The sequence below is a fragment of the Trachypithecus francoisi genome, unplaced genomic scaffold (assembly GCF_009764315.1).
Source record: "Trachypithecus francoisi isolate TF-2019V2 unplaced genomic scaffold, Tfra_2.0 Lachesis_group8, whole genome shotgun sequence".
NCBI lineage: Eukaryota > Metazoa > Chordata > Mammalia > Primates > Cercopithecidae > Trachypithecus > Trachypithecus francoisi.
Window position 1 is genome coordinate 108,760,468 of NW_022681473.1, and position 23,073 is coordinate 108,783,540.

Genomic DNA, 23,073 nt, shown 5'->3' on the forward strand with positions numbered 1-23,073 from the left:
TAGCTCTGTTCTTTTTCAGTAGCCTTTGCAGTGTTCTAGTTCATCTTCCTCTCCATTTTCCTATATCTGCGATGTGTAGTTAGAAGTTTGTTGTGTGCTTTGGATGAAGACTAACAATTTAGGAACCTCTGACTAGAAATATTATACTAGTATTTTTCTCAGCAGTGATAGAAATATTATTACTAGTTCAGACATGCCATTGACTTGGTAGTGATAGAAACATTTTAAGTGGTAATCGGAAAGTAAGGTGTGGCATCTCTGTGTGTGTGTTTTTTGAGAACCCTTGAAATACCTTTTTTGGAAGGAACTGAGTCCACAAGTCCTCAAAAAGTACTCGTTGGAGGGATGAGTTGATTAGAACAGAATTAGTATGCTAACATAAATCTCTTTGACATTACAAATATTTTATAACCTGTGTGAATAGACTTCTTTAGATTACATACAGTTAACATAGATGAAAAAGTCTCTCTGGGAATTAAAAGCTTGAAACTACTGAGTAGAATCATAGCAACTGGTGACATTCTACTTTAGTGTAGGGTCTTATAAGCCCACTTCAAACTTCTGAAATTATACATTGTTTTCTCTTGGGGTAAAATTCCTTAGCTGGGTACTTAACAAAAATGCTAGTTACTCACATATTATTTATTTTAAACTTTCTTGGCTTTTTTTTTTTTTGAGACACGATCTCACTGTGTGGCCCAGGATGGAGTATAATGACATGATCATGGCTCACTGCAGCCTCAACGTCCTGGGATTAAGTGATCCTCCTACCTAAGCCTCCAAAGTAGCTGGGACTACAGGTGCACACCACTCTACCCAGCTGTTTTGTTTGTTTGTTTGTTTTTTTAATAGAGATGAGGTTGTTGAAGGAATGATTTGCCCGGGGCGGGGGAGGGAGAAATAGTAGAGACAAAGTCTTGCCATGTTGCCCAGGCTGGGCTCTGTCTCCTGAGCTCAAGCAGTCCTCCCACCTTGACTTGCCAAAATGCTGGGATTACAGGCATGAGCCACCGCACCCGGCTTCTTAGGCATTTTTAGAGCTACTTTGTGAAATAGATTTACTTTGTACATCTTAAAAGGAAACCAAGTGTTTGCTTTGTATTGACTTTTTTTGTTACGTTTCTGCCCAGTGTGGTCAGTCGGTTATTTATTCCATTTCCCCTTATTTTTCCCTTTCTACCTGTTAGAGTCTGTTAAATGTGTATGGATGTGTTTTCTGATCTACAATTTTAATAATACTTAATTTTAATAATACTTTTATGGGTTACTGTAGGAAATGAGAGATTCAGCAAGTGAATTCTGAGTTAGCCCATAGCTGCTGCTTAACTGCTGTCATGGTGTCATGAACAGATTCCTGCTGACAGTATTCGGTGCAAGAAAATAAGTTACTTCTTTTCAAAGCTGTCTTAGTGTGCTCAGGCCACTGTAACAAAATACTATAGACTGTGTGGTTTAAGCAATAGAAACTTATTTTCTCACAGTTCTGGAGGTTAGAAGATCAAGATCAGGATGTCAGTGTGGTCAGGTCAGAGGATTCCCTTGCTGGCTTGCAGATGGCTACCTTCTTGCTGTTTGTCTCACATGGCCTTTCCTCCATTTGTGCCAAAACGCCCTTTCTTTGGTTTCTATGATATTACATCAACCTGGTTCTTTACTCTTTGTAATTATTTTTTCTCTCTTTATTTGATTGTTTTTTCCCTCTTGTCTTGTACATGTAGGCATGACCCAAGTTTCTGTCCCCAATCTTTCTTCCAGTCTCCAGTCTAAGTGTCCCATAAATTCAGAGTGACCAAACTGGAATTCATCATTGTTCTCTACAGCTGGGAATCACTCTTCCTCTTGATTTCCCTGGTTCTTTTAATGACACTGTCATTCTTCCATTCACCTAGTCTTATATTTCCTTAAAGTTATATTTGACTTCTCCATTTTCCCTTTTCCCCTGTGGTCAGCTATGTGCCAGGTCCCCTTGATTCTACCATCATAATATTTTTCTTTTTTTTTTTTTTTTGAGACGGAGTCTCGCTCTGCCGCCCAGGCTGGAGTGCAGTGGCCGGATCTCAGCTCACTGCAAGCTCCGCCTCCCGGGTTCACGCCATTCTCCTGCCTCAGCCTCCCGAGTAGCTGGGACTACAGGCGCCCACCACGTCGCCCAGCTAGTTTTTTGTATTTTTAGTAGAGACGGGGTTTCACCATGTTAGCCAGGATGGTCTCGATCTCCTGACCTCGTGATCCACCCGTCTCGGCCTCCCAAAGTCCTGGGATTACAGGCTTGAGCCACCACGCCCGGCCCATCATAATATTTTTCATCCTTCACTCTTTGGTTTCAACCCCACTGCCTTGTCCATCATTTTATTAGACTATTTTAATAGATTTATAACTTACTTTTATTTCAGTTTTACATTGATTCATTAACTTTTCTCCATTCTATATTCTGCCTTGACTTGTCAGATTAATATTACTAAAGTAAGAATTTGGTCATTCACTTGCTAAGAAAGTACAGGTAGTTGTTAAGATAATGCAACAATTTGTTTCCAATTTATTCTACTCTGATTCTCCTTCAGAGTTTCATTTTCCAAATATGTGTTGGCATTCTTCCTTTGCACATGCCATTTCTGTTGTCTTGAATGATTTACCTCCTATAACTTAGAATCCTACTCATCTTTCAAGGCTCAATTCAAGTACTGCCTTTTCCTAGGATTGCCCAGCTACTTCTGTTGTTTCTGAATGTTGACATCTTGTTTTATATTTAATTACTTGTATTTATGTTTGTCTTTACATCTCCCATAATGCTGAACACATTGGAGGCCCTCATTAAGTGAATTTTTAATGAATGATTGTTGAGATTGACATAGGAAGTATTTTAGTAGAGAAAATTGATAGAATAAGATCTTGACTCATCCTAATTGAATCTTTCTTTCCTTTTGAAAAACTTTAAGATAGAAGGAAATGTAACTTAGAGACATTTTTCTGGTAGTGGTCTGAAAGAATGAAATCAGCATAGTTGGAATGTAAGGCTCCTCTTGCTGGCAAGATTGTGCATTTAGAATCAAGAAGCTTCTTAATCAAAGGATTATCTGAGGTCTTACTCATAAAACATGTATGTCTGGCACCAGTTTAAAATGAGCTGTTTTTATGAGGTTGCACATGGCCCTTCTCCACTCCCTTCCCTGAAGCTAATTCTTAAGAGGTGAAACTTAGAGAAGTTTGGTCATGAAATAAAATAAAAGGTGAAGAAAGACTAATGTGCTTTCACTAAAGTCAATGTAATATGGAAGATTTAACAGGTTATCTTACATGTTTAACACTCCATTTTCATTAATATTGTCCACACTCTGTTTTCATTGTAGGAGTTATGGCCTTCCTTCAGGAATAGTTATAGAATGAAACTTCATTTTTTTTTCAATTTCAAAATATGATCATTGGTAATTATCTACTGAGCAAGAAGGAAGCAGTCTTTTTATATTGGTTTTAAATGCCACATTGTTATAACAGAAAAAATATGTCTTTTGTTATGATAAGGAAATAAAACTTAGAAAAGGATAGTATTTATGTAAATTTGATATAACATCTTTACTTCACTGATGAGATGAAGCATGATATCAGGTTTATCAGCTTCTAGTCAAAATATGATTTCTAAGAGACAGGAAATAAACATTTTTTTGTAACTAGAGGAGTTATTTTGGGGTAGATGGAAAATCAAATTATTATAGTTGGAATTTTGCCAGGGCAGAAGGTTAATTAGTGTTCTTATAGAAATGTTTCTCTACTTTGCATAGTCTTCAAGGCTGTGATTTTTTTTCTAATTAGAAAGTGTTTGAGTATGTTTATTTAAAATTTCCTTCGTGTATAAAATTCAAATTTATTTAATAACTATTTAGTGAGCACCCATTATATGCCAGGCACTATACTAAGGGATAGAGATACAAAGATATAAGTGACTGTACCTGCTTTGTGGTTGCTCACAGTCTAGTACAAAAGAACTGTAATACATTTTGATAAGGGCAGTGATAGAGGTATGCACTCATTTACCATTACACATATACACTTAAAAAAATAGCTGTGAAGAAATACTCATATGGCACCAAGAACAATGGGACTGAAGAAGTATTACTAGGACTAAGTCTTTTGTTTTTTTTTGAAAAACATGTGTTTATTATTACTGTTATTTTTTGTAGAGAAGAGGTCTTGCTATGTTGCCCAGGCTGCACTCAAACTGCTGGCCTCAACCAGTCCTCTTGCCTTGGCGTCCCAAAACATTGGAATTACAGGTGTGATCCACTGTGCCTGCCTGTTAGGATTATGTTTGAAGGAAGTTTAAGTTTCACTGGTTTTACTTTTTGAACACTCTGCCTGTATCTATGCAAAGTGCTGGCATATAGCACATATAAAAGTAATTAGGTGGCCTTACAAAACTCATATTCACAGATACATACATTTGTATGGTAGTTATGATTAATAATCTTTATACCAGACGATAAAGGATTTAGCAACAAAACAAAACCATGGACTATATGAGTTGTAAAAATCAGAAAAAGTAAAAATGATGGAAGCTGGTTTTTGGGATTTTTTAAAAATAAAATTTGAAGATTGCTATTTTGGAATTATGAGTTTACTTTTATCTTTGACTTTCTCTGTAACATACAGGGCCTATTATCTGTACCATTCTTTGATTCTTAAACATTGTCATTTTTTTCTCCATTTGTTTTCAGTATTGTCCTGCCAGGTTTTTATGTTCTTTGAGAACGAAGACTCCAAGTAGTTTTGGGTTCTTCACAGTACCTATGGACTGCAGTGTTAAATAACTACTATGGACAGATGCTCAATGCAAATTTGCTAAAACAAACAAAAGAAGTAGGATTTTTGTGTGTATATGTCAAAAAGGATATTTCAAAGATATGATAATTTAGCCAGTATTGGTGATTTTAGTTTTACAGAGGGTGGAAGTTATCCCTCTGTGGTAGGTTAAAACAGCTTCTGGTCAAAAACAGAATATTTCTCTGAAGAAAAAGGGAAAACATTTCATTTGATTTTGAATGAGAGGGAACATAATAGATTTGAGCATTTAAAGGACTGGATTTCTGAATTTTGAGTGGTAGGATGGCTTCATTTTCAGTTAATTATTACCACAAATCTAAATTTATGCAGATACCACAGATAGGACAGAACAGTTTTGTTAATTTGTATTTTATAGATTTTGAATTGACTGTATGTGTAAGGTATGTTTTGTTTTTATATTGGTCTACTGATTTAAAGTACGTGTTGAAGTACATCAGTCTCACATTAGCACGTAAATATAAAATAATAAATGTGGCTAATATAGTGGATTTGGGGAGAAGAAAAAATTGAGTAGGATGTGTGCATAGTTCTTTTTCCTTTTCCTCTTTATTCTTTGTCCCTCATCTTCTCCTTTAGCTGTAATTAAGAGGGAAGGTTATCAGACTGAGACTGTTATGAATTAGAGAAAACAGGTTTGCTGTATTCTGAAGTAATACTAATAGATTTTCTTGATTCTTATTAATCTGTTAGGACTCTAGGCATATTTATAAAATTGACTGTGCATAGTGCTGTCTTTTTTTCTCTCTGATGACCTCCCTTTCTGAGTTTCCTTTCATCTCTAGACTCGTCTACTTGTCTGAATTTCATTAATTCATAAGCAATTTTTGTAAGTTTCCTTGTGTCCCAGAATATATGCAAGGTTCTGAGATAAGGTTGTGATCAAGATACAGCCCCCACACCTTTGGAGCATAAAATCTAATGAAAGAGTAAAAACAAATACAAATCAGTGTGAGTAAGGGTGATACAATAGGAGTATACAGAAGGTGCAGTGGGAGTCTGTAAGAGGGACACCTAACTTCAGTCTACATATTTAGGAAAAGCTTGTAAGAAGACTGATTCTTTTCTTAAGGATGTCCGGCTATCTCTCATCTTCTAAAGCTAACTACAATAAGAAGCTCTGCCCCTTTAAATTTCCCTTCTCTCTTCCTTACTCATCCAAAACTACTTTCCTTTTTTGTTTGCTAAAAAACAAAACTTAGACAGAAATCATAATTGATCCTCTTTTTTTTTTTTTTTGAGATGGAGTCTCAAAAAAAGTCTCACTGTTATCAATGATCTCGGCTCACTGCATCCTCTGCCTCCTGGGTTCAAGCGATTCTCCTGCTTCAGCCTCCTGAGTAGCCTGGGACTACAGGCGCACACTGCCACGCACAGCTAGTTTTTGTATTTTTAGTAGAGACAGGGTTTCACCATGTTGGCCAGGATGGTCTCGATCTCTTGACCTCGTGATCCGCCCACCTCAGCCTCCCATACACGCCCAGCCAGAATTGATCCTCTTAAGGATCATTTGCATTAATTGATAGGAGTTTATTAACATAAAAGTACTTATAATTGTACTAGTAGCATGGATAGAGGAGAAAATCCAAGGTCAACCTCCCCCCAATCATAATAAGATAATATTTAACATGTGTGAACCCTTAATATTTGTTAGACATTAAGCTAACTACTTTATATATTTTTTATTTAAGTGAAAGGTGCAGACATAGCAAACTCCTTAACTTCAAATACCCTTTTCCCTCATCTTTTGTAGGTGCCCTGTTCTCTGCAGGCAGAGAAGGTCTATTTAAGAAGCCCAGGTTGCTTAGCACTGCAATCACCCATATTAGAAACTTTTAATTCATTCATTTTCAGCTTTTGTGAGGTGGGGTGGGAGAACAGAGAAGCACGAATATTGTATGAAAAAAATGTATTCAGTGTTATAATTGCCTTGATTTTTAAAGTCACAATGTCTAATTTATTTTGAAATTTCAAATAACTGTAAGGGAGGTTGTGAAATATTTGTTTCCAAAAGTAAGCATGGATTTGAAAAGATGCCTGTAAAATGCTGGTGAGTCTAATAATTTTTTTTTTTTTTTTTTGAGATGGAGTCTCACTCTATTGCCCAGGCTAGGCTGGAGTGCAGTGGTGCTATCTCAGCTCACTGCAACCTCCACCTCCTGGGTTCAAGCAGTTTTCCTGCCTCAGCCTCTCGAGTAGCTGGGATTACAGGCGCACGTCACCACGCCAGGCTGATTTTGTTTTGGCATGTTGGTCAGGCTGGTCTCAATCCTGACTTCATTCAGGTGATCCTCCTGTCTCAGCCTCCCAAAGTGCTGAGATTACAGGCATGAGCCACTGCGCCTGGCCTGAATCTCTAATTCTACTCATTACACACTAGAAATTTATAAAGAATGCTATTTTTACTTGATTTATGTATTCATATCCTGTTTTATAGTTGTCCTAATTACTTGAAGGAAGTAACACTGAACAGATAAAAAAGGTTGAATTCTAATAGGTTATCTCCTGCCCTCATTACAATTTATTGTTTTGTGAGAGTGGTGAATATGTGAATTATTTAGTATTTAGAAGTCTCTAGAATTTAGGGGTAACACATTTTTAAATGTTGAAAATCAACTTTATTGAGGTAAAATTTACGTAAAATAAGATGCACTAATTGTAAGTGTATGGTTAGAAGATTTTGACAAATGAATATGCATACTCATGTAAACATTATCTTAATTAAGAAACAGAACATGTCCATCACTGCAGAAAGTTCGTTCATTTCTTTTTGCAGTCATTCCCACTCCTCTTCCCTACTTCTCCCCTAGGCTGTTGCTATTCTGCTTTTTGTTGTTTTAGTTTAGTTTTTCCTTTTCTATATTGGAGTCATGTTGTGTTTACTTTCTTATGTACTGGCTTCTTTTGCTTACCATGATGTTTTTATGATTCAACTGTGTTTGTTGTATGTATGAGTAGTTCTTTTTTTCCATCCTAATACATTGTATGGACATATCACATGTCCATATCCATTCATGTTTATCCATTCATCTGTTGATGGACATTTGAGTTTCTAGTTTTGGGCTCTTATGAATAAAACTGCTGTGAACATTCGTGTATGTCTTTCTGTGGACACAAATTGTTTTTTCTCTTGAGAGTAAAGTTCATGGATCGTATGTAAATATATGCTTGCTTTTATAAGAAATTTCCGAACAGTTTTCCAGAATGTTAGCACATCCCCACCAGCAATGTTATCATGTTGTAAGAGTTCTAGTTGCTCCACCTCTTTGCTACCACTTCTTTTGATTAGCCAGACTAGTTGGTGTATAGTGGTATCTCATTGTGGTTTTAATTTGTATTTTCCTGACGACTGCAGCTGTTAAGCACCTTTACATGTGCTTATTGGCCATTGGTGTATCTTTGTGATGTGTTTATTTAAGTATTTTGCCCCCTTTAACGTTTATCTTCCATTATTGGTTGGAGAGTTGCATATAATCTGGATACAAATTCTTTATCAGATGTCTATATTGTGAATATTTTCTCTGTGTCTTGCCTTTTCATTTGCTTATCAGCGTCTTTAGAATAGCAAATGTTTTACATTTTGTCCAGTTTCCTAGGTTTTTTTTCTTTTACGGTTCATAAACCCACCTTCAGGTCTTTTTTTAATGTTATAAACTATTTTGTTACATGTATTTTATCTGTTTTCTTTTTCTTTCTTTCTTCCTTTTTTGTTTTTTTAATACCCTAAGGTCTTGACGATTTCCTTCTGTGTTACCTTATGAAAAATTTTAGCTTGTGTTTAGGCCCATGATCTGCTTTAATTTTTGTGTAGGGCATGAGTTCAAGGGTTAAGGTTTATGTTAAGCTACAGTAGGCTCATGTACTCATGATGTGTCATTATCAGCAAGAATAGATATGTATATACACTGTGTGTATGTATATATATATAATTGTTATGTGTATATGTTTTCTATGAGCCATTGTACGCACAGTCTATATATATTTTTTATTAACATATCTTTAACATATCGTTTGGTTGGTAAATCAGACTTATTTAAAAGATTGTGGCTCTTTGTATAAAAATCTTTAGAAAAAGTTTTTATTTTCTAATCATCATTATCTTTGTGTTGCTTTACCTGTTTTATATATTGACTTCGGTGAAATGCTTATTAGATCCTGCAAAGCTGAAAATATATGTTGTCTCTGGCTAACACAGAGTTCAAGATCTTCAGATCTGGTCTATGATAAAACAGCCCTGGGTACTAATCAGGGTTCTACTCTGGCAGGACATTTCTGTTCCTCTGGCTGGGGCCCTCTTTCTCTCACCTTGTCTCTCAAATGACAGTTTTCATTTGCTGTTTAGAAGAAACACAGATTCTCCTTTAGGAATCAGGTAAGTATATGAAAGAGATGAAGGAACTGGTTGAGCTCACAGATTCTTTCTTTCCTACTTTTTTCTACCTTTCTGTTTATGTTTTCTATAAGCCAGGGTTTTTCTTCCCCCTGAACTCTTCCTTTCTCTTCCCTTCTTCGGGGAATAGCTTCAGGTACTCTGTAAGCACCTCCTTTCTTTTTACTGTTTTCCTGAGTATATTTTCTTGGGAGTAAGACTGGATTTCTCCAGAATTTTCCTTGAGATACTCCTAGCCACATGTCCTAAGATAGTTGATTTTTCTTGGGTTAAACACCAATTAGGGTACCAAAAACACAGGGCAGTGGGGGGCGGGACAGGGGGAGAATTTTATACTACAGAGAAATAGCATAGATGTGAATGGGCTTTCCTTCTAGCTGTCTCATGTCTAATACTTAATATTTTGCAGTTTTTCATAGCTGTTTTTAATATTGGAGCAATTCTGTTATACTTCGCCAGTGAGAAAACAGTATGTGTGACTCTGGTGTTCTTGTGTTTGCTTTGTTGATGGGGGTTAGTGTTCTTATTTTACTTTGTGGATTTACATGTGCTATTTTGTGTTTCTCCAAATGGAACACAGTTTATTACTAATATATAATTATTGTCTTTTCCTTTCTCTGTTTTCTCTTCCTTCTTTTTTTACGCTGTGGTTCTTGTGCAGGTCTTGTTCAACGTTGCGTAGTCATCCAGAAAGATGACAATGGATTTGGGCTGACGGTCAGTGGAGACAATCCAGTCTTCGTACAGTCTGTCAAAGAAGGCAAGGCATTTCTAAAAACAATTTATCACTCAGTAAACAGAGTAAGAATAGAAAAGCTTAAATAAAGGCAATTCCCTAGAATAGAATAATTACATAGATTGCAGGTCATGTGGACTATTGTGCTAGATTCGTCTGTATGTCAAATATATGTCATAGTTATAGGAAGGAATTTAGTTGATTTTTTTTTTGTGCTTGTTAGAAAATCAGTTTTTATATAGTTTTAGAAATCATGTGACTCCTTGGTCATGATACTTTATTGTCCACACAAAAGTTTCTGAAATTTCAGTTTTCCGTGGCACCAGTGATATTTTGGCAAAGACAGATTAAAGAGATAGCAGATTAAAGAAAATACCATTTCTTTTCCCAAAACAACAATGACAATATTTTCTACTGCTGTTACCATATATTGAATACTTCCTTTATATTGGGTGCTATAATTTTGAGGTAGACAATTTTTTTATCCCCATTTTATAGGTGATATTGAGGCTTAGAGTAAAAAAACATAAAATCAGTCCAAGGTCACACAACTAGTGAGTGGTAGAAGCAGGATTTGAATGTAAAGTCTGACTTCACAGCCCCCGCCTTTTTTTTTTTTTTTTTTTTTTGAGATGAAGTCTCGCTCTGTTGCCAGGCTGGAGTGCAGTGACACAGTCTTGGCTCACTGCAACCTCCGCCTCCCAGGTTCAAGCGATTCTCCTGCCTCAGCCTGCTGAGCAGCTGGGACTACAGGCACGTGCCACCACACCCAGCTAATTTTTGTATTTTTAGTAGAAACGGGGTTTTACCATGTTGGCCAGGATGGTCTCGATCTCTTGACCTTGTGATCTGCCTGCCTCAGCTTCCCAAAGGACAACCCATGTTTTTAACCACTTTGTTATACTGTTCCTCTGTCAGGAAGATGATCAGTAAATGCAAATGAATCACATTTTAAGTAATTAATTTCTCATACAGATGGAGCAGCCATGCGGGCTGGAGTACAGACAGGTGATCGAATCATCAAGGTAAGGAAAAGCCTATTATAGAATTTATGGTAGGATTAAAAAACAACATATATTGGTCATATTCTGCTTTTTGCACTTGCATTTTTATGAAAAGCATCATATTATGTGTGATCTATTGACTGTAAAAACTTGTTTCATTTGTTTTAATATTAATATTATCTTTTACTGAAGGACATAATAAAAGGATTGAAAATAATGGAGGAATGTATGTTCTTGAGTAGGAGAGTAATTCCATGTTGGAAAGGTCATTTCTCTCCAGATTAGTCTGTTATTAAGCAATTCTCATCAAAGTAAGGTTGAGCATTTCTAATCTGAAACCTGAAATGCTCCCAACTCTGCAACTTTTTGAGTACCAAACTGACGCCATAAGTGGAAAATTTCACACGTGACCTCATGTGATGGGTCACAGTCAAAAGCTGGTTTCACCAGGTACAGTAGCTTGAGCCTGTATTACCAGCTACTCAGGAGGCTGAGGTGGGAGGATCGCTTGAGTGCAGGAGTTGAGACTGCAGTGCACTTTGATCATACCTGAGAATAGCCACAGCACTTCGACCTGGGCAATATAGTGAGACCCTGTCTTTAAAAAACAGTAAATAAAACCAGACCAAAACAAAAAACTTGGTTTCAATGCACAAAAGTATTTAACATGTGTAAAACTACCTTCAGGCTATGTGTGTAAGGTGTATATGAAACATAAAAGGCTCATATTTAAACCTGGGTCTCGTCCCCAAGATGTATCATTATGTATATACAAATATTCCAAACTTCAAAAAAATCCAAAACACTTCTTCTGGTACCAGGTATTTCGGATAAGCAATACCTGACCTGTATGCAAATAGAATTGTAATGGTAGATGTCAATTTGATTATTCTACCAGATGAACTTTATAAAGGTGAAAGAATCACTAAAGAAAAAAATATGTTAGATGTATGTGTATGTATGAGAAGAGATGTATATGACTCTAATCTGTATATAGACCTACCAGTGGAACACAACAGAGAGACTAGAAATAGATTTTGAATTCAGATCAGTAGAGAAAGAATGGTTTATGTTTAAGTTCATTTTGTTGCCGAATATGCCCTGTAGAATCATGGTGTGAAAATGAATATTGAATCAAATACATAAATGTTTTAATGTAATGTGATTACTATATTATAATTGGTTACACTGTGTATGATAATTCCTGAAGTCCTTTTATCCACTCTCTCAATTGGATGTATCTGACATACACCCCTTTCGTTTTCTTACAGGTGAATGGAACTCTGGTGACTCACTCAAATCATCTGGAGGTGGTGAAGCTAATCAGATGTAGGTGAATGTTATTCTTAGTTTTAATTGTTTTCTGAAACCCTTAAAGTAAGGATCAGCAAATTTCCTGTAATAGGCCAAATAGTAAATATTTAGGCTGTGTGGACTGTATAGTCTACTGCCGACTCTGTCATTGTATCATGAAAGCAGCCATAGACAATATGTAAATGAATGGGTGTGGCTGTGCTTCAGTAAAACTTTATTTACCAAAAGTCTGTGATCCTGGTTTAGACCCTTGGTTAGAGTTTGCTGATCCCTGCATTGAAGGAAAATCTGAGGTGAAAACTCTTAACTAACTAATAACTATCTTTTGTCAGCTCCATTTATATGGTTGATTATAATATTCCTGTCATTCTTGGTAATATTGAATATATACATTTGAAAGAAATGCATGAGTCACCTGAGAGGAAGGAGGTTGAGAAATCAGACATACGGCCTTGTGAACTGAAATGGAACTTTAAAAATCATCTAGCACAATAACTTTCCCTCAGATAAGTAAATAATTATACAATCCAGAGTAGCGATCTTCTCTTGGAAATCTTCAGGGTTAAGAATTTGTGATCTTCAGGTTTAGGGGTGAGTAGCCCACTTGGACTTAGTTCTCTGTGGACTTAGTTCTCCGTAGAGAACCAGGCTTGAAGCAGTGGGAGTCTGCAGCTAACCTCCCATCACTTGCAGGGTCAAAGGTAGATTCATGTACCTTCAGCTGGCAGTGAGGTATGGTCGAGGCAGGCTTCAGCCACTCACAGGGCCTCAGTTTTCCCATCTGCACAGGGAGAAGGGAAGGTTCAGTGGCCCTGTGAGCTTTGCTGGCAGGTGGTGATGGGGTGGGTCGTCTGAATCTGAGTCAGGTGAAGTCTAGGTGCTACACCTTCCCCAACCTGGGCTTAGGTTTCATTTTGTTGTTACCCTTTAACCGTACCTGCTTTCCAAGAGAGATTTTATATTTTCTTTTTTTTGGGTGCGGGGGAGGGATCAGGGTCTTGTAGAATGCAGTGGTTCAATTATAGCTCACTACAGCCTCCAACTTCTGGGTTTAAGTGATCCTCCCACCTTGTTTTTTGTTTTGTCTTGTTTTGTTTTTGTAGAGACTGGTGTTTGATATGTTCCCTAGGCTGCTGTCAAACTCCTGGGCTCACCTGCCTCAGCCTCCCAAAGCGCTGGGATTACAGGCATGCACCACACTACGCCTGGCCAAGATTTTATATTTTCTAAGTGCTTCACATATTGAATGGAAAATAGCATGACAGTTATAACAGTAGTAAAGAAAGTCACATGAGAGTCCACCACCTAAAATGTAACTTCCTTTTTCTTTGTTCTGGCCTGGTTTGGGCCTTATGTATTTGTTATTGTATCTCTTAAAAAAAAAAAGAGAGCGAGAGAGACAAACTGAATGAAAATTTTTAAAAAAGGAATTAAAAAAAGAATTTATGATCTTCTGCATCAGATTATTCCACAGTAAAGTAGACTAGAAATAAGAGACAGTTGTTTGTGATCAAACAGAATCACTACCATTTTATTTAATTCTATTTCTCTGTATTGGGTGGATGGACATCTTCAGAAGAAATTTAATAAACTAACTTTTTTCTTGGCCTTTGTACTGCTGTGTGAAGCAACTATGAAAATTTTTAAACTTTTTCATCAGAGTACCAGTGCTCCAAATGGTCACTTTGATCAGCGTTCTTAACTTTATTTTAAAAGAGTGCAGTGATCAAAATTAGATCCCCATACTTGAATAAATTTGACCACTTATTTAATGAGAATGTGATTTATAAATTGTTATGTGCTACATAAATACGGTTTATGTTAATAAGTTTATGCCTGATGTCCATTGAGATGTATAAAAACATTTCTTTAGCTTTCTGGGTTGTATTTTTTGCTCATTCCAGTATAAATTTTACTTAAAAAATTAAATTCTGGGATTCTAGCAATAAATTACTTATCTAATAGTAAGGGCATAGCTACAAACTTAAAGTTCATCCTAAAAACCTTTGCATATCCAAAGCATATATAAATTTGACATCCCTAAAGCCTGGGTATATGTAACAGAGGTCCTGCATGTCCTACTTTTTAATGTGTATTCTGGATATAATAAAAGTGATACCAAATCAGAGCAGTTTAGAAACAGCTAAAGAAAGGAAGGGAAAAGCTAGGAAGCTATTATAAGCAAGTACATAAGCAAGTGAGATATAATAGATGACTTTCTGATAGACAGCCATAAGATTGAAGAGCCTTAGAAAGTGTTTCTACGTAAAATTCCTCCAAATCATAACACTTGTGACTGTTATACATAGCAAAAATAGTTGTTAGAACACCAAAACACTGTGAAATAATTGATGGTGATTTCCATGGGAGGGTTAAATTGGGAGACAAGTGTAAAATACATTTGAAAGTCCTATTGAAATGTCTAAGAAAAAAGTTTTGCTGTATCTATTACTGACTCTGATTATGGTGATTTTTTTTTTTTTTTTTTTGAGACAGAGTCTTGTTCTGTCACCCAGGCTGGAGTGCAGTGGCACGATCTCAGCTCACTGCAACTTCCGCCTCCCAGATTTAAGTGATTCTCCTACCTCAGCCTCACTAGTAGCTGAGACCACAGGCATGTGCTACCACGCCCGGCTAATTTTTTGTATTTTTAGTAGAGACGGGGTTTCACCATGTTAGCCAGGCTACTCTTGATCCCCTGACCTCGTGATCCGCTGGCCTCAGCCTCCCAAAGTGCTGGGATTACAGGCATGAGCCACCATGCTCGACCTGATTATGGTGATTTTTGCTGTCTAGATTTTTCACTCCCATAATAGGTCTAATGAATTCCTGTCCATTCCTCCAAATGTTTTCTACTAAAATTTACTACTTATTATTGATTGTGTTTTTCCCTGTTATTGTAGAATATTTTTTGGTCATACTCATTTTGTAAAGTTAATTTAAAATTGCATTTTATATTCTAGCGTATTCACTAAACCATGCCTAGTTAATATCATCTTAAAATACAAAGATCTAGGCCAGGTCCCGTGTCTCACATCTGTAATCCTAGCAACTTGGGAGGCCAAGGTGGGCGGATCACTTGAGCTCAGGAGTTTAAGACCAGCCTGGGCAACGTGGCAAAACCCCGTCTTTAAAATAAAAAAAAATCCCAGGTACTTGTGAGGGCTGAGGGAGGAGGATTGCTTGAACCCAGGAAGTCGAGGCTGCAGTGAGCTGAGATCGTGCCACTGCACTCCAGCCTGGGTGACAAAGTGAGACCCTGATTTTAAAAAAAGAAGATTTTTTAAAAATTACATTTAAGAAATTAATTAAACATAGCTACTAATAGATGGTTGATTTTAACTCTCCTCTAAATTAAGAAAATATATTCTTGGAGTTATAAATTTTATTTGCTTTTAAGTAATATCTGATCTTGCAAATAGTAACTTGCTATCTGAAAACGGCATCATTCTTCTGGATTTTTAGGGCAGTCGTAAAAGAAATGACAAATTATTTTTTTTCTGTGGAGAAATGATTAGCAGATGATGGTACAGTCTTATGTAACTGGATCTTTTAGAACTATCAAAGATTAAGTAGTAAAATGGTATAAAAAGTTTCTTGACAATGTTATTTTCCCTTCCCTTCCTTTTTTCCATCTCCCCACCCCAAGCTGGTTCCTATGTAGCTCTCACTGTTCAGGGACGCCCACCTGGGTCGCCCCAGATTCCACTTGCCGACTCTGAAGTAGAGCCATCAGTCATTGGACATATGTCTCCCATCATGACATCTCCTCATTCACCTGGAGCATCTGGGAATATGGAAAGAATCACTAGTCCTGTGCTCATGGGGGTAAGAATGGGGAAATTTCTTAGTTAAATACTCAGTCCTATAAGGATGTGTTTACTTTATATTAAGAGTGTTCAAGTATTAGGCTGATGAACTAATTAAATTTAAGGTTCTAGAAAACAATTTACTAGTATAAAAATTACATAATAGGAATGATTAGAATATTGTCATAGCAGATTTAATTTAACAAGTATTAAACACCTGTCATATGTAAAACAATGTGCCACCCACAAAAATATAGTTAAGGTACTCTTATGTTCAAGGTTATAGTCATCTTAGAATGTGTAATTTTAGGAGGGCAGGGATTTTTGTTTATTTTGTTTACTGTTATGTTTCCAGCATCTGAAATATTGCTTAGCATGTAGAAGGTGCTTAACAAAGCTTTGTTGATTGAGATTAAATCAAGAGTATACAAGTAACTATACTACAAGGCAGAATGTAGACATTATGAGGGCAAAAAAATACTAAGTTCTATGAAGATTCAAAGGAGAGAGAAAGCACATAGAAGAAGAACAATAAATAGAAGGAGCCAAGAAAGCATCAAATATTGTGGAGAAGTAGCTAGGATTTTTGTTTAGTTGGTGCCTGTTAAGGATGTACATAGTGGGAGATGAACTTGAAAATAGTAGGTTGACTATTTTGAAAAGTCACATCTCCCAAGCTAATTTACATGTAACTACATAAGCAGTAAGAATCCATTCAACATTTCTTTTTAAGCAAAAGAGTACATGATTATCCTAGGATTATAGGAAGACTAATTTGGTAAAATATTATAGGCTTGTGAAACAAGGAGGGATGATGGGTGATGAATTAGGGAGCTGTCTTCATATTTCAGGTAAGAGGTACTGGGATTTTGAGCTATGCATGGGGATCGATAGTAAAGATCTGAATGAGGGAAAGTAAAAGATACTATTCTTATACTAAGACAACTTAATTTCTCCAATATCAATATTTAATGTTCTCTTGAATCCAGTTTAGTAAAGATGAAATAGAAGGGCATACATTTCTTTGTAGTTTCTTGTCTTTTAAGTGTCATGTCTAAAAGTTTGTCCTCATAACCCAGAAATAAAAACCTAATAGGTATTGATAATTGGAGCCGAGGCAGAACTTTGTATGTCACATTTTCTCTATTTATTTTAGCTTCATTTTCTCTATACTGGTTGTTGTTTGTTTTTTATCTTTTTCTCTTCTAGGAGGAAAACAATGTGGTTCATAACCAGAAAGTAGAAATTCTGAGAAAAATGTTACAGAAAGAACAGGAACGGCTACAGGTATTAAATGAGAAGTAGGGCTGTGTACAGGCCAATAAAAATGTGAGTGGGCATGGTTGAGTTGGTGTTTATCATAGTCACAATCAAGCAGTATTGTAACCAATGCCATTAGTTATATTATTGATTAAGAATGGACTATTTCTGTATCTTTTTTACATAAGTAATTAATTCTGAAAATATTTTTATAACTTTTCAGTTATTGCAGGAAGATTACAACCGAACACCTGCCCAAAGATTGCTAAAAGAGATCCAAGAGGCCAAGAAACACATTCCTCAGCTGCAAGAGCAGTTATCCAAAGCCACAGGCTCTGCTCAGGTAGCATTACTATTACAAGTGCTACCCAACTTTTTGCAGGAGAATTTTCTTCTGGGAATGTGTCAGAGAATGTTGCAGTTGACTTTTTTAAAGTTATTTTTCTAGCGTAGGACAACAGGATGTCCTGTTAAGGATGTTACAGAAGTAATGATTAACAAAAATAAATGTGGGCGTCTGATTGTTTGCTTGCTCATGATATCACATTTCTTTGTTCCATAATAATGTAAAAAAGAATTGAGTGCTTTTGCTTTGATGTGACCAACTACTAAAATGTATTTATATATATATATTTATTTTTTTTGTGGTTCATTCTGCCATCTTAAAACAGAATGGCAGTTGATATGTTTTTAAGTAGGAATTTAAGATTTTAAAATGACAGGCATTGAGCTAAATACATGGAGAAGCATTTTCTTATTTAATCTGCATAACATCTCTGCGGTTACTTACGGTTGTTTCCCTCCAGTTTACATATATACTTAGAGAGATTAAATTACTTGTCTGAGGTCATATAGCTGAAAAGTAATAGAACTGGAATTCAAACCCAGTCTAAGGATTCAAAAGCACATTCATACCCTTAATGACTATATTTTTATTGTAATTTAAAAATAGATTTCAGTAGAATTTGCTGTATAGGTGTAAGCTTTAGAGATAATGGTCTCATAAGAAAAAAAAAAAAAAAAGCTCAGCATTTATATGTTAACCAGACTTACATTCTGTAATATTCAGATTTGGGATATGTAAAGCACCTTGTACTTCATCTTAAAGCAAAGTAGATAAATTGCCTATACATTTAAAATAGGTAAACACTGTTTATTTATCACTCTTCCTGAGTTAAGTCTGAAGGGAAAGCTACATATTCGCAAAAGAATGATTTGAGATCATCTAGCCTAATCTGCTTCCTTTCTGATTAAAGCATACACAGTTAAGAAACCTAGGGTCTAAACTACTTAAATCATCTATACAAGACCATACAGTATGTAAGGTCCCCTGACATCCTAGTTTAGTGTACTTTTCATTCCATTTTTTTTCATTACTTTCAGTCCCACTAGCTATGTCACGTTTTGCGTGTTACACCTCAGTAATGTTGACAGTTTTATGTTATTACTAGACAAATACAATATTCTTACCCTATTTGGGCAGCTGTCTACATCTGTATAACCTGGCCAGGCGTGCGTGGCTCACACCTGTAATCGCAGCACTTTGGGAGGCCAAGACGGGCAGATCATCTGAAGTCAGGAGTTTGAGACCATCCTGGCCAACATGGTGAAACTCCGACTCTGCTAAAAATAAAAAAATTAGCCAAGTTTGGTGGTGCGTGCCTGTAATCCCAGCTACTCGGGAGGCTGAGGCAGGAGAATGGCTTGAACCATGGAGGCGGAGGTTGCAGTGAGCCGAGATCCTGCCACTGCACTCCAGCCTGGGTGACAGAACAAGACTCCGTCTCAAATTAAATAAATAAATAAATGCTTCTAACCTGATCTAAATGCTTATAATAATTTATGTTATAGCATTATGTCCCAGAATTGACCATTGATTGACATTCTGAAGCATTGGAAGGTAGTTAACAAGAAACTGTAGGGTAATAACCTTTATTAATGGGCAGACAATATCAATTAACAAAACATTTTACCTTTTTGCTATATTTGTAAGTTTGAACTTATATTCTTTTTACCAAAATATCACTTGCCCTGTCTTTAAGGTCATGCCATTTTAGAATCCCAGAATTAGTAGTTACTTATGGATTTTACTCGTAGAATTTTAACCATGCTTGAGCACATCAGAATGTCCAACTTTTAACAGTCTCCATGTAGATCGTAGTACCACTCTATTTCTTTATGCAGCAAGTAATGAAAGTTTTCTTTTATGTGTTTGTGTGGGTGTGTTTTTCTTTAATCTGTTTTAGGATGGAGCTGTAGTTATACCCTCCAGACCTTTAGGTGACACCCTAACAGTCAGTGAGGCAGAAACAGATCCTGGAGATGGCCTGGGCAGGACTGACTGTAGCAGTGGAGATGCTTCTCGGCCCAGTAGTGACAATGCAGATGTATGTATTCAGCATTCTAAATCTTTTTTCTTCTGTATTCTTCTTTACAGCCCCTTTCTAGATTTGATTTTAAGTAATATGAGTTAGAGGTGTCTTAGCACTTTTTACCATCCCCATTTTTAATATACCAATTTGATAAACAGAAATCTGGATACTGTTGTACATAAGCTTTTAATTCCAGAGTTCACTTTTTCCCTTGAACACCCATTGCCAACTGTTTCTTTTACAGGGATGGAATTTCCCAGCAGGCATCTTGTTCGTGGGTAGAGAAGTTACTAATGCCAGTGCATTCTTACTGAACCGAGAGACCAACTGTTGATATCTTTAAGAGCATGTTAATATTCCATTTGTGGTCAGAGTGACTCAGTCTTGAATCATGGGGCACTTTGCCATTACCAAGAGGAAAAACCTTAGTCCTGTTAGATAGGCTTCAGTTAATAGCCCAGGTTTAGTAACAGCACTTTCTTGATTAACCCAGAAACTGCCAGATGAACATGAGTATCTGTTAAGATGATAATAAAACATTTTAAACTGAGTATGATGTAGCACTGTGGACATGTGAATACTTAAAAGCTAAAGTTCAGTATTATTTACTCAGCAATACTTTGTAAATTGTATGCAGTGATAGGAATAATGACTTAAATGTAGATCACCCTCTTTAAAAGTGATGAGGGAAGTAATCTGAACGAATGTTTTGTAATTGTGGGTCGTGAAATCAATTTTGTGGGTTATATTTCTTAAAAAAAAAGAGGCTGGGCGCGGTGGCTCAAGCCTGTAATCCCAGCACTTTGGGAGGCCGAGACGGGCGGATCACGAGGTCAGGAGATCGAGACCATCCTGGCTAACACGGTGAAACCCCGTCTCTACTAAAAAATACAAAAAACTAGCCAGGCGAGGTGGCGGGCGCCTGTAGTCCCAGCTACTTGGGAGGCTGAGGCAGGAGAATGGCATGAACCCGGGAGGCGGAGCTTGCAGTGAGCTGAGATCCAGTCACTGCACTCCAGCCCGGGCGACAGAGCGAGACTCCATCTCAAAAAAAAAAAAAAAAAAATAGGAAATACAGTGCTTTGCATATAGAAGAGGTGTCACTTCTTGGGACTTCTGTTACATATACACACATCTACTATTTAACAATGTGAAGTTTCTCTCTTGTTGAAGGTTGTTGGGGTAGGGGTTGTTTTGTTTTGTTGTTTTTTAAAAAGGAATCCATGGTCTAAGCCATCAGTCAGGCTATCTCTTGAGGCTTAGGCCCAATGACCCAGTTGCTCATCCAAAAAACAAACTGAGGATTTGTGGGTTTTTATTTATTTATTTATTTATTGAAAGATAGTGATAGGAGTCTTGTGATTGGGTTAGCTAAAGGTTTTAATGGAAAATTTCAATTTGGGCTCAAGGAAAAAATGGTAATAGCTAATATTTGTTGGGTATATATCCCATACACAGTGATGTGTTTTATGTTCCTTAGTTAATTCTCAGAACAGCCTTATGAAGTAGTACCGTTGTTACTGTAACAAAGGGAGTTCACTTTCCACACTTATTCAGGCAATAGGTAATGTACTTCTGCCTAGCTCCAAAATACCAGTAATCTAAATATAAACAAAAGCACTGAGGTATGAAAATGCATAACATTTTGAGAGAGCAGTGAAAATTTTAGGGCAACCTGGCATATTAGGGTTACAGATGAAATGGCTAGAGATTATCTTAGAAGCCAAATCATGAGTCCAGGTTATAAAGGGCTTCAGCTGGTTCTAGCAGTACATACTGCTTTTGGGAATGCTTCTCGTACTCTCCTTTTCGTTTTAGTGCTGCATCTCCTCTCTGTTTTCATGGCTTGTCCCTACCATGAGATGGGAAGTTCCTTGAGAGCAGAGGGACTGTTTTGTCTGACTTTGCGTTTCCAAAGTGTAACAAATTGTAGGCATTCAGAGCAAATGATACGAATGAGAAATTTGAATTTTATCTTGTATTTAGAGGAATGTTGCAATAAAACATGTGACTTAGAAATATAACTTTATAAAAGAGTGAATTGTCGGCTGGGCGCGGTGGATCACGCCTGTAATCCCAGCACTTTGGGAGGCCAAGGCGGGCCAGTCACAAGGTCAGGAGTTCAAAACCAGCCTGGCCAACATAGTGAAACCCTATCTCTACTAAAAATACAAAAAAAAATCAGCTGGGTGTGATGGCACACGCCTGTAATCTCAGCTACTCTGGAGTCTGAGGCAGGAGAATTGCTTGAACCAGGTAGGCGGAGGTTGCAGTGAGCCAAGATCACGCCATTGCACTCCAGCCTGGTTGACAGAGCAAGACTCCATCTCAGGGGTGGGTAAAAAAAAAGAGTGAATTGTTGAGTATAGAAATAGGCATTCCGTTCAGTTAAGACTGTTTGACATGTAATTGATACTTAGTATTTGAATAAACGAAATCAATTAATAAAGTGGGCTTTATCTTGCATGCAGAAGAGAGGCACCATTAGAAACGTATCTGTGGAAAATAATTTGGAGTAAAGAGGGAGATCTATAGGAAAAGAAGACTGCTTGGCTTAATAGGAATTTTAATAAATGTGTGCTGAATGGATAATAGTTAGCGTTTATTCAATAACTACTTTGTGCCAGAGGTTGTACCCAATGCTTTACAGATACTATTTTTTTTTTTTTTTTTTTTTTGAGACGGAGTCTCGCTCTGTCGCCCGGGCTGGAGTGCAGTGGCCGGATCTCAGCTCCCTGCAAGTTCCGCCTCCCAGGTTTACGCCATTCTCCTGCCTCAGCCTCCCGAGGCGCCCGCCACCTCGCCCGGCTAGCTTTTTGTATTTTTTAGTAGAGACGGGTTTCACAGTGTTAGCCAGGATGGTCTCGAACTCCTGACCTCGTGATCCGCCCGTCTCGGCCTCCCAAAGTGCTGGGATTACAGGCTTGAGCCACCGCACCCGGCCCAGATACTCTTTTTTTTTTTTTTTTTTTTTTTTTTTTTTTGAGACAGAGTCTCGCTCTGTCGCCCAGGCTGGAGTGCAGTGGCCGGATCTCAGCTCACTGCAAGCTCTGCCTCCCGGGTTTACGCCATTCTCCTGCCTCAGCCTCCCGAGTAGCTGGGACTACAGGCGCCCGCCACCTCGCCCGGCTAGTTTTTTGTAGTTTTTAGTAGAGACGGGGTTTCCCCGTGTTAGCCAGGATGGTCTCGATCTCCTGACCTCGTGATCCACCCGTCTCGGCCTCCCAAAGTGCTGGGATTACAGGCTTGAGCCACCGCGCCCGGCCTCCAGATACTCTTTTTTAACACTCATAATAATCTTAAAAAAGCAGTATCACCATTTCATTGATGAGGAAACTGAGGCCAAATAAATAAC

The 23,073-nt window shown here is 37.3% G+C and overlaps 1 protein-coding gene across 4 annotated transcripts in view; it reads left to right on the forward strand.

Moving 5' to 3' along the window:
- Nucleotides 1–23,073, forward strand: part of ARHGEF12 (Rho guanine nucleotide exchange factor 12) — a 149,686-nt gene that overhangs the window by 73,774 nt on the left and 52,839 nt on the right. For 3 of the 4 annotated variants that reach the window (XM_033207811.1, XM_033207812.1, XM_033207815.1), the window contains 7 exons: nucleotides 9,885–9,983; nucleotides 10,935–10,984; nucleotides 12,235–12,292; nucleotides 15,927–16,105; nucleotides 17,296–17,373; nucleotides 17,570–17,689; nucleotides 19,593–19,733. In XM_033207811.1, coding sequence (XP_033063702.1) covers nucleotides 9,885–9,983; nucleotides 10,935–10,984; nucleotides 12,235–12,292; nucleotides 15,927–16,105; nucleotides 17,296–17,373; nucleotides 17,570–17,689; nucleotides 19,593–19,733 — 725 coding nt within the window. The remainder of the gene's footprint in view (nucleotides 1–9,884; nucleotides 9,984–10,934; nucleotides 10,985–12,234; nucleotides 12,293–15,926; nucleotides 16,106–17,295; nucleotides 17,374–17,569; nucleotides 17,690–19,592; nucleotides 19,734–23,073) is intronic. The other variant, XM_033207814.1, reaches the window with a different exon arrangement.